The sequence below is a fragment of the Bubalus bubalis genome, chromosome 4 (genome assembly GCF_019923935.1).
Source record: "Bubalus bubalis isolate 160015118507 breed Murrah chromosome 4, NDDB_SH_1, whole genome shotgun sequence".
Taxonomy (NCBI): Eukaryota; Metazoa; Chordata; class Mammalia; order Artiodactyla; family Bovidae; genus Bubalus; species Bubalus bubalis.
The window spans coordinates 126,694,277-126,709,134 of NC_059160.1; the positions used below are offsets into that span (position 1 = coordinate 126,694,277).

The window sequence follows — 14,858 nt, forward strand, 5'->3', positions numbered from 1 at the left end:
CTACACAGGGAAATGCATTAAAACCATGATGAGATGCAACGTCACACCCACTAGGATGGCTCTAATCCAAAGGACAGGTGATAACAAGTGCTAACAGGATGTGGAGGCACTGAAGTCTCAGACATTCCCGGTGAGAATGTAAAATGGTGCAGTCAGTGTGGAAAAGAGTTTAGTAGCTCCTCTAAAAATTAAAAACGGAGTTACCATATTACCCAATAATTCCACCCCTAGGTATATAATTAAGAGAAGTGAAAGATTATATTCATATAAAAACTTGTATACGAATAGCCACAGGAGTAATACATATTAGTAAAAGCAGAAACAATCCAAATATCTACTGATGAATGGATAGAGTGTGAATTATCTATAATATTATTATTACATTATTATTCAGCTACAAAAAGGAATGATACATATTATAAGAGGTTAAAGCGTCTGCCTGGAATGTGGGAGAGCCGGGTTTGATCCCTGGGTTGGGAAGATCCCCTGGAGAAGGAAATGGCAACCCACTCCAGTACCGTTGCCTGGAGAATCCCATGGATGGAGGAGCCTGGTAGGCTACAGTCCATGGGGTCGCAAAGAGCTGGACACGAGTGAGCGACTTCACTTTCACTTTCAAGCAAAAAGAAACCAGACATAAAATAAAAGACCATTATATGATTCTTTTTATATGAAATGTTTAGAATAAGCAAATCTATAGAGACAAAAAATAAACTAGTGTCTGACAGAAGCTGGGGGAGATGGAAAATGAGATGATTACTTATGGGCATGGAGTTTCTTTTAGGGATAATGAAAATATTCTGAAATTAGTGGTGATGGCTGTACAAATTTGTGAATATACTAAAAACCACTTAACTGAACAATTTAAAAGGGTAAATTTTATGGTGTGTGAATTATATCTCAATAAAGCTGATGAAAAAAAATCAATGTTATTTCAAATTCATTCCCTTTTAGTAAGATGAGTATTCTAGTATACTGTACATACTCTGATACCAAGCAGTTTTATATATGTGTGTGTGTGTGTGTGTGTGTATTTTTTTTTAAGTTAAGGTAAAAAAAAAATACATATATTTTTTGGAAACCATTCTTTTGTTGGAGATGTTAAAGAAAAATACCATTGGTATCTGGCCTCTGGAATCTGCAAACAGTAATATTAGCTCTTTCTCATAGGTTATTTCTTACCTACACTATAATTAGTTTAACTATTTTGAGATATACAAGGATGATGCTCTATCCCACTTTCTCTGCTAATATGTGATGTCTTTAGGGTCTTTAAGTCACATAGTCAATGAAGATGTCTGTTTCCTCAGATTATCATTGTAGAAATCTTTTAAGAAATCCTTGGACAATCCTGAAAGGATATGACATGTATTTTGTATTTCCCAAAATGCCTAGCCCAAAGCCAGGTATGCTTAATATATTCACTGGGAATCACTGACAGAAAAAAATTACAAAGTAAAACCTATAAGTAGACAGTTTACTTGCCCTCATTCTTGCTGGACTATTTAAGTTCCCATCTTTTGCCTAACGCCTCTCTCACGACACAAGGAAGATGGCAACTGTCAAGCTTCTATTTCTCACTCACTCACCACATTAACAAGCATCTGTCATGCGTCTGGTACAACCACAAACACCAGGCTCTCAGACTCTGCGGGGTGCTGACCACCACCATCTCACTCACACTGTGATTTACACACAGGACGTGCCCATGTGGTCAGAAAATTAATCCCCAGGCTATAAACTTCCAAACTCTAGCAAACTAAAGAATGGTTCTGGCAGTTACCTTCTCCACTCTAATTTTTTTAAAAGTAACCAAAACAATCAAATTTCTATAAATCTAAGGTTGCGATATACAGATGGCCATCTTTTCCCTTTCTTTCCTGACTTTTGAATACATATTACCATTGGTCACTGTTCATCCTATATGCAGATTAAATATTAATACAAAAGGAAAAAATATATATATTTCATAGCGAGGGTCACTTTCTACATCACAAAGCCTAGAATGAAGAAAAGGCTTAGTAGGGGAAATCTTCCATGCTTTGCTTACCAACAGAGGGAGCTCATCAGAAAGAAACACACATCTCTAATCCGAAGAAGTGGGACATTTCTAAGATACAAGGTCTTATAAAAAGTTTTTCTTCTTTTTTAGTCTTTCTAAGTCAGTATGTATAAAGCAACAATTTTGACACAATGGATATTCTGTTTATAACTTTTTCCTAAGCCCAGGTTCCTTCTTTCTTTGACTTATTTTGCTAATTTTTGAAACTGAATAGAGATACTTAGAAAGAATGGCAAACTGCAGTATATATTCCATAATCGCTTCCATGCTACAGATTCCAATACTGGTACCCTGCTATATACAAAGGTGAAAGTGTGCACTCAATTTCAATGGACACATTGTATAATTCTGACAAAATTTGCATTATCCTGAAAAAAAGGAACTAGTTTGACAATACTGATTATAACAATCCTAGGACTCTCCTCAGAGAAGGCAATGGCACCCCACTCCAGTATTCTTGCCTGGAAAATCCCATGGACGGAGGAGCCTGGTAGGCTGCAGTCCATGGGGTCGCTAAGAGTCGGGCACGACTGAGCGACTTTACTTTCACTTTTCACTTTCATGCACTGCAGAAGGAAATGGCAATCCACTCCAGTATTCTTGCCTGGAGAGTCCCAGGGGCAGAGGAGCCTGGTGGGCTGCCATCTGTGGGGTCGCACAGAGTCAGACACGACTGAAGCGACTTAACAGCAACAACAGCAGGACTCTCCTAGAAGGATGGTGCTTATAATCAACATTCTAAAAAATTTTTTTAAATTTAAGCGAGTAAGTTAAAAAGAAATTCTTTACTGATACATACTCTTTATTTCTTCTGGAAGAAAAGAAATATAAGTGACTAAAAACTTCTGTAATTTCAGTCCCAATGGAGAAACACTTCCTATCAGCTGGCCTGGGGACCTATAGACAAAGGGGGTTAAAAAACAAATATATAAAATCCACTGACAGTTAAGCATACTGAAACTAAGTGCAATATGGCTCAAATGTCTTTCAACAATAAAACCATCTTCTTCTGAACCTGCATTTTATTTTTCAGTAAAATCTTAAGAATCCCTCCGATTACAAAAACATCAGGATATTACTGAAAAACTGATGTGAGTTAGTAATGGGTTATACTAAGCAGGCATAGATCTCCTTTTTATGACACTTTATCTGATACATATGCATCAATCTTGCCAAATAGTATCATTTTAAGAAAAGTCTAGAAATGGTCATTTAAAATTATATTTTTTTATTTCTAACACATACTCCAATGATTTAATACCTTTAAGTATTAAGTAAAAGACATATGTTAGTAATAAACCACTTTTGCAGAAGCATTTGATTGCTAACATCTACTAAAGACACTTTAATTTTTGTTTATTTTGCTTCTGCCAGGAACATTATCTGTTAACTGAACACACTAGTGTGGGAGCAAACTGAAGGCATTTCATAATAAATGTGTTTGTCAACTCTTAGAAACCACCAAGTTGGTTTTACTGCTCTCCAGCTGTCTGCTTCAGAAAGCTATTCAGTAGTAGTGAGTTATTTGAAAAATAAAAGTAATTGACAAATCAAGCACTGATATGCTTTTTTGATAGTAAATAGGACTGAATATTAATGGAACTTAGCACAGGTTGATTTAAAATTTTTAAAGAAGTTGACTGTCAGAGTACTTTCTATCAGAAAAGCAAAAGTGAAAGTGTTAGTTACTGAGTCGTGTCCAACTCTTTTGTGACCCCATGGACTGAAGCCCTCCAGGTTTCTCTGTCCATGGTTTTTCCCAGGCAAGAATACTGGAGTGGGTTGCCACTTCCTTCTCCAGATCTTCCCAACCCAGGGATTGAACCCGGGTCTCCTGCACTGCAGGCAGATCCTTTACCACTGAGCCAGCCACCAGGGTGGCTTGCTCTATTAGAGATATATCAAACAAAAGACTAGCAAGTATAAACTTAGTTATCAGAATTAGAAATATTAATACAACATAATTTCAAAAGCAAGGGAAATTTTTGAAGATACAATTCAAGAGTACAGATAAAGCTCAAAAAATGAGGAAAGGCACAATGCTGACACTCTTCTCAGTATCAAGCTTGATGAAGCGTAAAGGTATTAAATGAGCAACATGTAGTAGAGTAGAGAATGGCCTCCACCATCTGATACGGAAAGCGAAAAGTTAGAACGAACCTTGTGGTAGTGGACTAGACATGGGTATACTGGTGTGAACGGATGGTTTTTAATATGGATGGAAGGACAGATACTGAAATATAGATGGGTGAGTCTGCTCAACAGACAGACCTAAGAAACAGATATACACAGAGATGCAAAGACACACATACATACATAAAGATGCCAATTAAACAAATGTGGTAAAACACTATCATTTAGGGAATGTGGATAAAAGGTAAGTCAGAATTCTCCATATTATTCTCACAACTTTTCTATAAGTCAAAACTGAAAGTTAAAAGAAGGAAAAAAAAGTGTCAAGTGTTGGTTAGCCAAAGCCACCATAAATTCCAAGAGGGCAGAAGTCAGGAGTAAGGGAAAAAAGTCCCTATGTGAGGCGTCCTTCCCCAAAACCCAAGAAAGGATGGGTTCAGAGTAGGAAAGAAAAGAAAAAGAGAAACACCAGATACAACTACTAGAAGGACAAGAAGAATCACAAACCCAGAAGGGACAACATGGTAAGAAAAAGCTGAATGTCTATGAGGCAACGTATATTTATCCACCGAATGCATTTTTAACAATCTGGTCATATTTCATAATCAAGTTAAATTTATAATCAAATACATATTACTGCATTGCTGCTAAATAAAATGCATGTTTACCTGCTGTATAGAGAGCTCTCTGAAAGTGCATCCATTAATGGTCCAATGATAAACTAAAAAAAAAGGAAAAAAAAAAATCTGACGTTAAGCTGTAACTGTACTTTTGAAAAGTCAACTTGCCCTAACTGTACATCCTATGCAGGGCTACTGAAGAGCTGTTATAAGCAATCTCTTATGCTGCAGGCTGATTTATGATAGCCTTGGAGGATACCTTAATCCCAGGTATCAAACCAAACTTTCCAACCTGATAAAAATGTATGGAATACTAAGACAGCACATGCTGTGCTGAGAAGGAAGAAAGGAATCCAAAGAAGGGACACATGGTAGAAAATAAAGGTAGTGACTAGTGAAAAACAGAAAGATACCCAAGAGGAAATTTAAGCCCCTATACCTCGACGATAAATGGGGAAAAGCATATCTTCGAAAACATTAGTAGACAAAAGCATGCTTTCAGGAAGTGCAAGAAGGCTAGGAGAATGTAGGAAAAGGATGCATACTAAAACACTGTACATGTACGTGGATAATTAGGGACGTTTAGGTTACCTCTAAATGAGAGGTAAATTACTATTCCTAAGTCTATGATCATCCAACTCACGTCATCATAACAGGACTTAAAATCACAGCTGTAATTCTCACAGGGTCATCACTCTGTGTGATTTCTGACAAGTGGAAGCACACATTCTAATAACATAGCTCAAACGGCAACCCCTGCTCAGTACAGCAGAGAGTAATTCACTGACTCAGAACCAGAGGAGCAGCATCACTAGACAAAGAGCAATAACTCAGTGCTTCAGAACCATGGAGAGAGTATCACTAACACAATTCTAGTCCAGGGTTCACGCTGCTGACTTGTGTTCAGAACACGGATAACAAAGGACTACTTTTCATCATGGTAATGATGCAGGCAGCCTGTCGACAAAGCCCAAGTATGACAGCCTAGTTTAGAGATACAGGGTTTGTTTTCAGCGAATCTCTGAAGTGTTATTTGCGATTTTCAAGCCCCAGTATGTACTTTTGAAGATCACGTAAGATACAACAAATGCCTTCGCCTCTTATCTTCTGACAGAGGGAACAAGGGAAGGGAGAGGGTGCCATTACCTCAGAAATTTCTGGTGAAAATGGAAGAATCCTTGTTTCATACAGTTCCAAAAAATGGGTAACGCCTTCTTTAGTCAGGATTTTATTTTCACTTTCAAACATTCTTTTATAAATGCACAGATGCCAGGATGGGTGAAAGAGCCAGCATCCTGTGAAAATAAACACCCAAAGTTGACTTTGATTCTCACATTACATGGCTCCACATAGACTATATATTCATAAATAAACACACACACAAACACATTAACTTCATTACCACAATCACGTTCAAAGGTGTTTAACTACTGAATAACTAAAATCACTTCAGTATTCAATTTTCCATTTTCAGTTTCATTTAGAAAGACTGCAAGCGAATGTGAGGGTGACTACAGTGTACAAAATTAAATATGATTCCACACACACAGGTTGGAACTTTAGGTTTGGGGTGATTTCAACCAATTCTCTCACCTGACTTCAATCCATTTTTCATCTGAAACTGTCCCTCCTCTGTTTAAAACCCTTGAGTGGCTTCTCAAAACTCAGAATAAAATCCAAACCAGGCATGAAACTGCCCCTGACAACCACTCCAACCTCAGGCCACCCCTCCAGCACCACTAAGCTGTGCCTCACTAGTCCGGTGCTCTACCCCATGGAGCCACTCCCACCTCAGGGCTTCTGCACCCAGAGCTGTCTGCTCCACTCTGAGTCAGTCCTAAGGCAGGCCTTGGCTGGCTTGCCTCACCAAGGTATGGCCTTACTAGTATTTCATTCCTGTCATTTTTTTTGTCGTCTCTCTAGAACTTTATAATCAAAACCATTTTTTTCTGGAAAACAGACCAAAAATCAAGTGAAAAATCGTTCTTCTGTCTCACCACTTCACCCCAGTGCTCAGTATGTACTGGACACTAAGTATGCATCTATTAAGTAAATACATGAATGAGTGATAAACAAAAAATGAAATAAGTATGTACCTTAGAGATACTTTAACTCTTTTCAAATATCCTTAATATTTTTAGGAAAAAAAATTCAGCACTTTAAACTCATGGCATTCTATAAATACATCAGTCCCTTTCTGTGTGTTATTTACATCAAGATGCTTGTTCAATTCTTTGGCAGTGGTAATTTTTCAAAATCTGTCACTGCTATTTGATTTGTTTTGCTGAGAGCTGTGGGCAAAATGTGGTAATAAGAGAATCATTTTAACAGTAAATGCATAAGTGAAGTCACAACAGGATTTAATTAAATTCTAGCCCCAGGTGGGACTATAGATTCTTATGGTCTGTGAAAAATTCCAGTGTATCAGAAAACAACCATAGCAATCAGCTGAATAAAGCTCAATTCCTAAGGGGTCACACTATTAAAGTTGTAATTATCTAAAGCAGGCACTGAAACCCATTTACCTAGGTTAACTCTCATGTGTAAACACGCTAATGCAGCATTTCATCATTCATACGAATACAAAACAGCCTGCATTTAGCTGTCTCATTTATCTAAACTTAATTTCGTAAGATAATTTTAGGAAGCCCCATTTTCATTTTATTTCTCCTAAAAAGCCCTCATAATATAGTACTGATTAAAGACTTAAAAACTATATTTAAAATAGTATCTTAGAATTTTCCCTTCCCCAGAGGTCTAACCTACAGAACAATGGCTGAAATGCTAAGAAAGCAACTTTAACAATGAAACAGATATATTAAGAGAACAAAGCTGGAAAGCAGTTAGAATATATAATACCAAACAACGCTTATTAAAAAATGAATAATACACCATACATAAAACATTACCAAAGAGTCCTTATCTTTTAAGGATATATACTGAGATAATTACAGGTGAAATGATATGCTGTCTAGGAATATGCTTCAAAATCATTTGATGAGAGTGAGCAAGTGAGGCCACATGCAATGTAAGACAGGAACTGATCACTGCAGAAGCTAGGTGATAGGGTTCATCATACAAACTCTTCTCCTTCTGTAAATGTTTGAAATTTTCCATAATCATAAGTTTATAAAATTACCATGCCTCTAAATTATAGAAAACTCTGCAGCCATTTAAAATTAAATTCTCAAAGACTATTTAAGGACATAGGTAAGTGCACCTGGATATACTGCTGAGTCAGAAAAAAACATTATGAACAATCAATCCACAAGGTATGTATCTGGAATATTAGCAGCTGTCTCCCGGTAGCAGCGAATTTATATATTCATATAACATTCTCCACAAAGAACAAGAATTAGTTATAAAATAAGGGGGTAAATGATGCATCATAAAAAATCAAAATAAAAGCAACCATTACCATTTTCCTCTGATACTGCATATTCAAACAGACTGTTTAGCTTTGGTAAAACTGGCTTTATAACATGTATCTGAAAACAAAACAAAAAGCCATAGGAAATGAAAATTCAGCTTTAAAAACCAAAGTATTATTATATATTTATGTAAGTCACTCTTCTGTTCCTCCCCCCACAACCTCCACCCTCCCTGACCCACCACACCCATGTAAAAAAATGTGCAGAAGGTGCCTGATTTTTCCAGTTTTTAAATCATACAAATTCAAGACTGAGTATGGCAAAGCTAATAAATATAACCTAGAACATAATTACAGTAACATTACATTTATAGAGTATCATAAATTATGTCATGTAATCCTTAACTGTCCTGGGAAGCAGGCAGGGCTGATAACACCAATATTACAAAGATGAAAAAATACTGAAATGCTTTCTCTAGTCACTCAGGTTGTTCAAGGCCACACATTTAGACGTAGAGCCAGCTCAGGGTTCAATGCTCTTTTTTCTTAGACTCTTGCAGATACCAGCGTCTAATGTACATATCCTAGAAACTAAAGGCAACTAACTTAAGAGTTTCTAAACAGTGAGGGTGTTATGGATGCACTGATTAAGGAAAACCATAGTTTGTATAAATTTAGAAATGTTTTTCGTTTAGTCCTCATCCCCACACCTACATACATTTAGCACATATGAGTACTTCTTTATTTTAGTCAACAGTCAGTGCATCTGGACTGACACCTCACAGTGACTCCATGATGGCTGGTCCCACAGCGATCTGCAGCTTACATACTGGGAACTCCTATAACAGGTCTCCAAGGGTGGTCCCTACAACAGCAGCATATATGTCTCCTGGGAATATGTAAAATATTTGAATTCTCAGGCCATACCACAGACCTAATGAATCAGAAACTCTGCAGACCAGATACAGCAACTGATACTTTAATAAGGCACCCAGGATGATTCTAATGAATGTCAATCGAAATGTTAATCTCTAAAGAGAGTCCTCCTAACTTAAAAATTCCATGTTCCTAAGAAGATTAATTCAAAGTCAACTGAAAATGATTTTTCAGGTTTCTATTCTCAGAACCAAAGAATGCAAAGATGTAAGAGCTTAAAGGAAGAAAAGAAAGCAAGCCTACAAAATCAAAGGGTCACTATTACTTAATAACAACTGACCTCAGACTTTAAGTAACATTTTCCTCACTGTGTATTTCTTTGGAGATTATTTATAACATAGAGAAACTAAAACCTAACAAACACTTTAGAAGTAAATGTCAAGGGAAGATCAAATAAGACCAAATCCTTTGAATGATAAATTAAGTCAACCGAAGTATTCTTTAATTTCCTGCGTTTACATTGTGTTGTTGTTCAGTCCCCCAGTTGTGTCCACTTCTTTGCGACCCCATGGACTGCAGCACGCCAGGCCTCCCTGTCCCTTCCCATCTTTCCAAGTTTGCCCAAGTTCATGTCCATTGCATCAGTGATGTCATCCAGCCATCTAATCCTCTTGACGCCTTTTTCTCCTGCCTTCAATCTTTCCAGGCATCAGGGACTTTACATGAGAGTCAGCTATTCACATCAGGTGAGCAAAAAGTTGGAGCTTCAGTTTCAGTGTCAGTCCTTTGAATGAGTATTCAGGGTTGATTTCCCTTAAGATTGACTGGTTTGATCTCCTTGCTGTCCAAGGGACTCAGGAGTCTTCTCCAACACCACAGTTTGAAGGCATCAATTCTTTGACTCTTTGCCTTCTTTATGGTCCAGCTCTTACAACCGTACGTGACCACTGGGAAGACCATAGCCTTGACTATAGAGACATATATTGGCAGAGTGATATCTCTGCCTTTCAACACACTGTCTAGGTTTGTCATAGCTTTCCCGCCGAGAAGCAAGTATCTTCTGATTTCATGGCTGCAGTCACCATCCGTAGTGATTTTAGAGCATAAGAGGAGGAAATCTGTCACTGCTTCCACCTTTTCCCTTTCTATTTGCCATGAAGCAATGGGGCCAGATGCCATGATCTTAGTTTTTTTCTTTTAAATATTTAGTTTTAACCCGGCTCTTTCACTCTCCTCCTTCCTGAGTTTACATTTAACCTTTAATTTCATCTATGCTGGAAAAGAAAACGGGATTCCCTGGTAGCTCAGATGGTAAAGAGTCTGCCTGCAATGTGGGAGATCTGAGTTGGATCCCTGGGTCTGCAAGATCCCCTGGAGAAGGAAATGGCAACCCACTCCAGTATTCTTGCCTGAAAAATCCCATGGACAGAGGAGCCTGGCAGGCTATAGCTCATAGGGTCGTAGAGAGTTGGACACAACTGAGCGACTTCACTCACTCACTCACTCATGCTGGAAAACAAAGTATGCTTGTATTCCATTATGGTATATCCAAGCTGACCTTTCTGTATTAGTTCTACAAATGTTTGGGGGAAAAAAAGAAACTGCACCCATATATGATTTGATAAAATATGTAAACACTTACCTGATTTCCTTCAAGAGTTTCCATAATTAAAATATAGTTTTCCCAAAACTTTAGAAGCTCATCTTTTTTCTTCTCAGACCACCAAAACAGACTTGGGCCTGATATGGTTTAAAAAAGAAAATCAGTTTCTAGATTTAGTTCCTAAATAGAAAATTGTACGTTTCTAAACATAAGGAGACAACAATCCGCCAACTACAGCAATAACAAAATCCAAAGCCAGCTCAGCCAGAGTGACTCAACCCAACAATCTAACAGAGTACCTATCTCTAAGGCATAAATCATTCAGTTGCTACTGAAAAAAAGTAATCTCATTGCCAAGAGAGAAAACAGAAAACAAAACCAGACTCAAAGATGGTCCAAAAATAGAACCTACATATACCTGTGATTAGTATGTTATTAACGGATCTAATGGAAAAGGTGAACAGGCACAAACAAATGGGGATTTCCAGGAGATAGAAACTAAAAAAGTGTCAGGTGGAATTCACAGAAAAGACAGAAAGGATCATTTGATTAAATTATCAGATACTCAAGGTCTTGAAGGTAAGAACTCCAGCAAAAGAGCTTCAACACAGGATCAGGTGAAGGTGAAAGTGAAGGCAGATCTAAGAATGTCAGTGGTGTTCACAAGGCTGAGCTTGTAATGGGACTTTTCTAAAGTCTCTTCTACAGTCTCTTTTCTAAAAGTCTCTTCTAGAGACTTCTTCAGGAAAATTTATAATGACTGATGATCTCACTAGTACAGGAAAGATTTAAACGACTAAGAATCTGGGGCTGAATTAGTGGTAAGTATGGAGGCAACCAAACATAAATGACAAATACAGGGAAAACTTGCAGGAAGGAAAAAATAAATCATAGATTACTACATAGATCACTGGTGAACAGTACTTGCAGTCATAATTTTGTTGAACTCACATTTAATCAAAATTGCAAGTAAGATAATGGGTTTTATGATATTACTAGATTATGTCAAGATATAGGGATAGACACCAAAATAATCAGCTAAGAGGTAAAAGTGGCTGCTCTTTGAAATAAAGGAAATATAGATGGGAGGCAAGCATAAGACTATTGCTTATCTTTAAAACTGCAGAATGATTGACGCTTTAAAATAAATGAGTGCTTAACTTTGGTAATTTAAAAAAATGTTTTCCAGCGACAGCTCTCACTGGATGATCATCAACTTGCGGGCTATTAAAATATCTATCTGATGTTTTAAACGTGTATAAAAATATAATCTACTCACATCTTCAGCGGAACAAAACTCTTTTACTAGTATAAATAAATAAGTAGGCAGTCGCAGTTGAAAGGATAGAAATTTTTCATCCATTGAGGCAGTTTTGACTCAATCAATTCATTTTGGACTTCGATAGATCAAAATAAATTTAAATGACTGAAGTGTATTTTCACACATTTCAGTGAACAAACTGATCAATAGTAACAAACCAAACTAAAGGAAGGCCTTGCTATTTTGTCCACTTTTATCCTGTAAAAAACTGGTAGGATGCACAGGCTCAAAATGTAAAATTAATTAATACCTCATTCTATTAAATCAATTGCAAAAATACCCTCCGCCAAAGGTCGACTTAAGGCCCATATACTTAACTAATATTAATAAATCCTCCTAAGAGAACTACCGAAGGATTGTGATGGGTTTCCCGTGACAAAATTCTAATCCTCAAGGCTCAATTCGAAGGTCAGTACATGTAAATACTTTTCCTTTCAATTTGATGGGTGCTATCCCTTCTTTTCTATTTGAACGAGCCCACAATATAGTGCAATTTTGGTCTGTTAATATCCTGCTGGACTAGTTTCTAAATTATTCCACGAATGCAGTATTCCACCCGCTCTGGGTCAGAGAATTTATCCTAAATGGGGACTCTTCTAACAGTGCTGCAGTGATTTGCTACAGTTTAGAGAACACCCTCGAGATGACGTTCCCAAGGTTTTTCAGGCTCTGTGGGGACCACGAGAATAACCAAATTCTGTACGAATCGCGGAGACGGCCCCGGAAGCAGAAAGGCCGGCCTCGCAGAAAGTCAAGTAGGGATGGGCCAGGGAGCAAAGAGGCAAGTACCGGGTCCTTCGCCGGGGGCGCACGCGCAGTCGGTCCCCAGTTCCGCCGACACCTCCACAGCCCGCTGCAGCAGGTAGCGCGCCCGCTTACGCGTCAGGGCGTCCTCAGACCAGGCCAGCCCGGCCTGCACCGTGCCCCAGAAACGCCAGCAGCGCCGGGCGTCCAGGCCCGCCTCGCGCGCGGCAGGCACGCTGTCTGCGCCGGGCTCTGGCAGTAGCTTCTCGGCGAGGGCGCTCAGAATCAGCAGCTGCGACCCGACGCGGCCCGGCCCCTCAGACACCCCGGGCGCAACCAGCCCGCCCCACACAGCCCGCAGCGCCGCCCCGCCGCACCGGCCCAGAGCCGGCAGCAGCCGCCCGGCAACCAGCGCCGCAGCGTCCGGGGACTGCCCCGCCTTGTCCCCACCCAGCGCCAGCGCGAGAGCGGCCCGCGCCACTCGCTCCAGCAGGGGCGCGTCCTCGCGAGGCCGCAGGCAGGGCCCCACGGCCGCCAGCACCTCCACGGCCGCCTCGGCGGCCCCTTCGAGGCCGGGCGCGGGCCCTGCGTTGAGCAGGTCGCACAGCGCCTCCTCGGCCAACGCGGCCGCCAGCTGCGGGCCCCCGGCCAGGCGGGCGCACGAGCGCAGGGCAGCGCCTGCCGCCCTCAGGACGCGCCGGCGCTGGCGGGCCGCGGGACCGGGGTCATCCGCGCCGCCCGCTGGGCACCCGCGCAGGCACCGCAGCAACGGTACCAGATACCCGGCGGCGACCTCGCGCGCCGCCTCCGGGAGCGCGCCCGCGCCGCCGCCGCCGCCGCCGCGCGCTTCCTCATCCTCCAGTCGCTGCAGAAGAAAACACAGGGTCTCCACGCGCTCGGCAGATGCCTCTCCACGGCACAGCGCCCCAAGCAGGACCCGGGGGTCCCGGCTCTGCGAGAGCAGCACATCCGCCAGCACCCACTCCATTTGCCCCGCGCGCCGCCGACCCCGGGCGCCCAAAGGAAGGCGCCGGCGTACGCGAGTGCGTGCGCGTGCGCGGCTGCCCCGAGCACCCGCCCGCAGGTAGGGGGCTTGCAACCCCGCCCTGGTCTAGGTCGCGGCGCTTTGGGCAGGTCCTACTAGAATGGCGTGGGTAGCTTTTAAAAGAAGAAAAGAGGCTCTCTCGTCAAACGTTAATGTAGTATCTACACCAACTCCATCGATTCTTAATTGGAGATTGGCCTGTCCAGGGGCTCTAAATCATTTTAGAGTGCCATGAGAATGGGCCAGAGGAACTTTTGGAAGGTGCGCTCACCATCACCTAGGTTGTTTTTAAAAAGGAGCAGCCTGGCACCACCCACAAAGACATTGATACAGTGGGTCTGCAGTGGGCTCCCGACAGCTGCATAAAAAAATAAATACTGAAAGCAAGAATAATTCAGGAGCCGTGCAAAGTACTGTAGGAATGAGCTTGGGATAGAGCTGAAAACGAGATGCCCACACCAGCACTGGCAGTCAAATGCCCAAGCTGACTCTAGCGTGCAGTTCTTCCCACGTAATGCTTGTGCTTCCACATGCAGTCCCCAAATAGTTCTTTTGTCTGTTCTGTATTTCTGACAGCGTCTACTGCTAAATACAGAAACAGAAAAACCTCACCTAAGCATGCACCATACTGGTTTGGTTTATGGCTCAATCCTAGGCAAACTGAATCAGTGAGGTGAGTTTTCTTTGCCTGCCAACCACACCACAAAGATCTCTCCCTTAGTCCATGGAGAAGTCACAGTTGCCCCTTTAAAGAGCTTTATGTATAATAAACATAATGGATAAAGTGTAATTTAAAGTTACTTAAGTGTATTTTATGCAATTTAAAGTTATTTGATTTTTATATTTTATGTTTTATATAATTTAAATATATAGTTATCCAACATCATATATGCAAGATTCTTTTCCATGTTTCAGAGTCATTCGGTTTTCCATTGACCACATGCATAAAGGTTTTTATTGTAAGGCTTCCCTCGTGGCTCAGGGATAAAGAAGATGCCTGCCAGAGCAGGAGACAAGTTCGGGAAGATCCCCTGGAGAAGAAAATGACAACCCACTCCAGTATTCTTGCCTGGGAAATCCCATG

At 40.7% G+C, this 14,858-nt stretch overlaps 1 protein-coding gene across 6 annotated transcripts in view; it reads right to left on the bottom strand.

The window, feature by feature from the left end:
* The window catches only part of TARBP1 (TAR (HIV-1) RNA binding protein 1), a 66,016-nt gene extending 52,141 nt beyond the window's left edge, over positions 1-13,875 (bottom strand). For 3 of the 6 annotated variants that reach the window (XR_003109016.3, XR_003109014.3, XR_003109015.3), the window contains exons 1-6: positions 12,775-13,874; positions 10,704-10,801; positions 8,234-8,303; positions 5,962-6,110; positions 4,864-4,916; positions 2,862-2,959 (exon numbers count right to left, since the gene is read on the bottom strand). Coding sequence is in view for 3 of the 6 variants with exons in the window: in XM_025284520.3 (XP_025140305.3) it covers positions 2,862-2,959; positions 4,864-4,916; positions 5,962-6,110; positions 8,234-8,303; positions 10,704-10,801; positions 12,775-13,717 (1,411 nt within the window). In the remaining 3 variants the exon portion in view is untranslated. Of the gene's footprint in view, positions 1-2,861; positions 2,960-4,863; positions 4,917-5,961; positions 6,111-8,233; positions 8,304-10,703; positions 10,802-12,774 lie in introns of all 6 variants that reach the window. The other 3 variants (XM_025284520.3, XM_025284523.3, XM_025284524.3) reach the window with 3 other exon arrangements.
* Between the last annotated feature and the right edge of the window lie 983 nt (positions 13,876-14,858).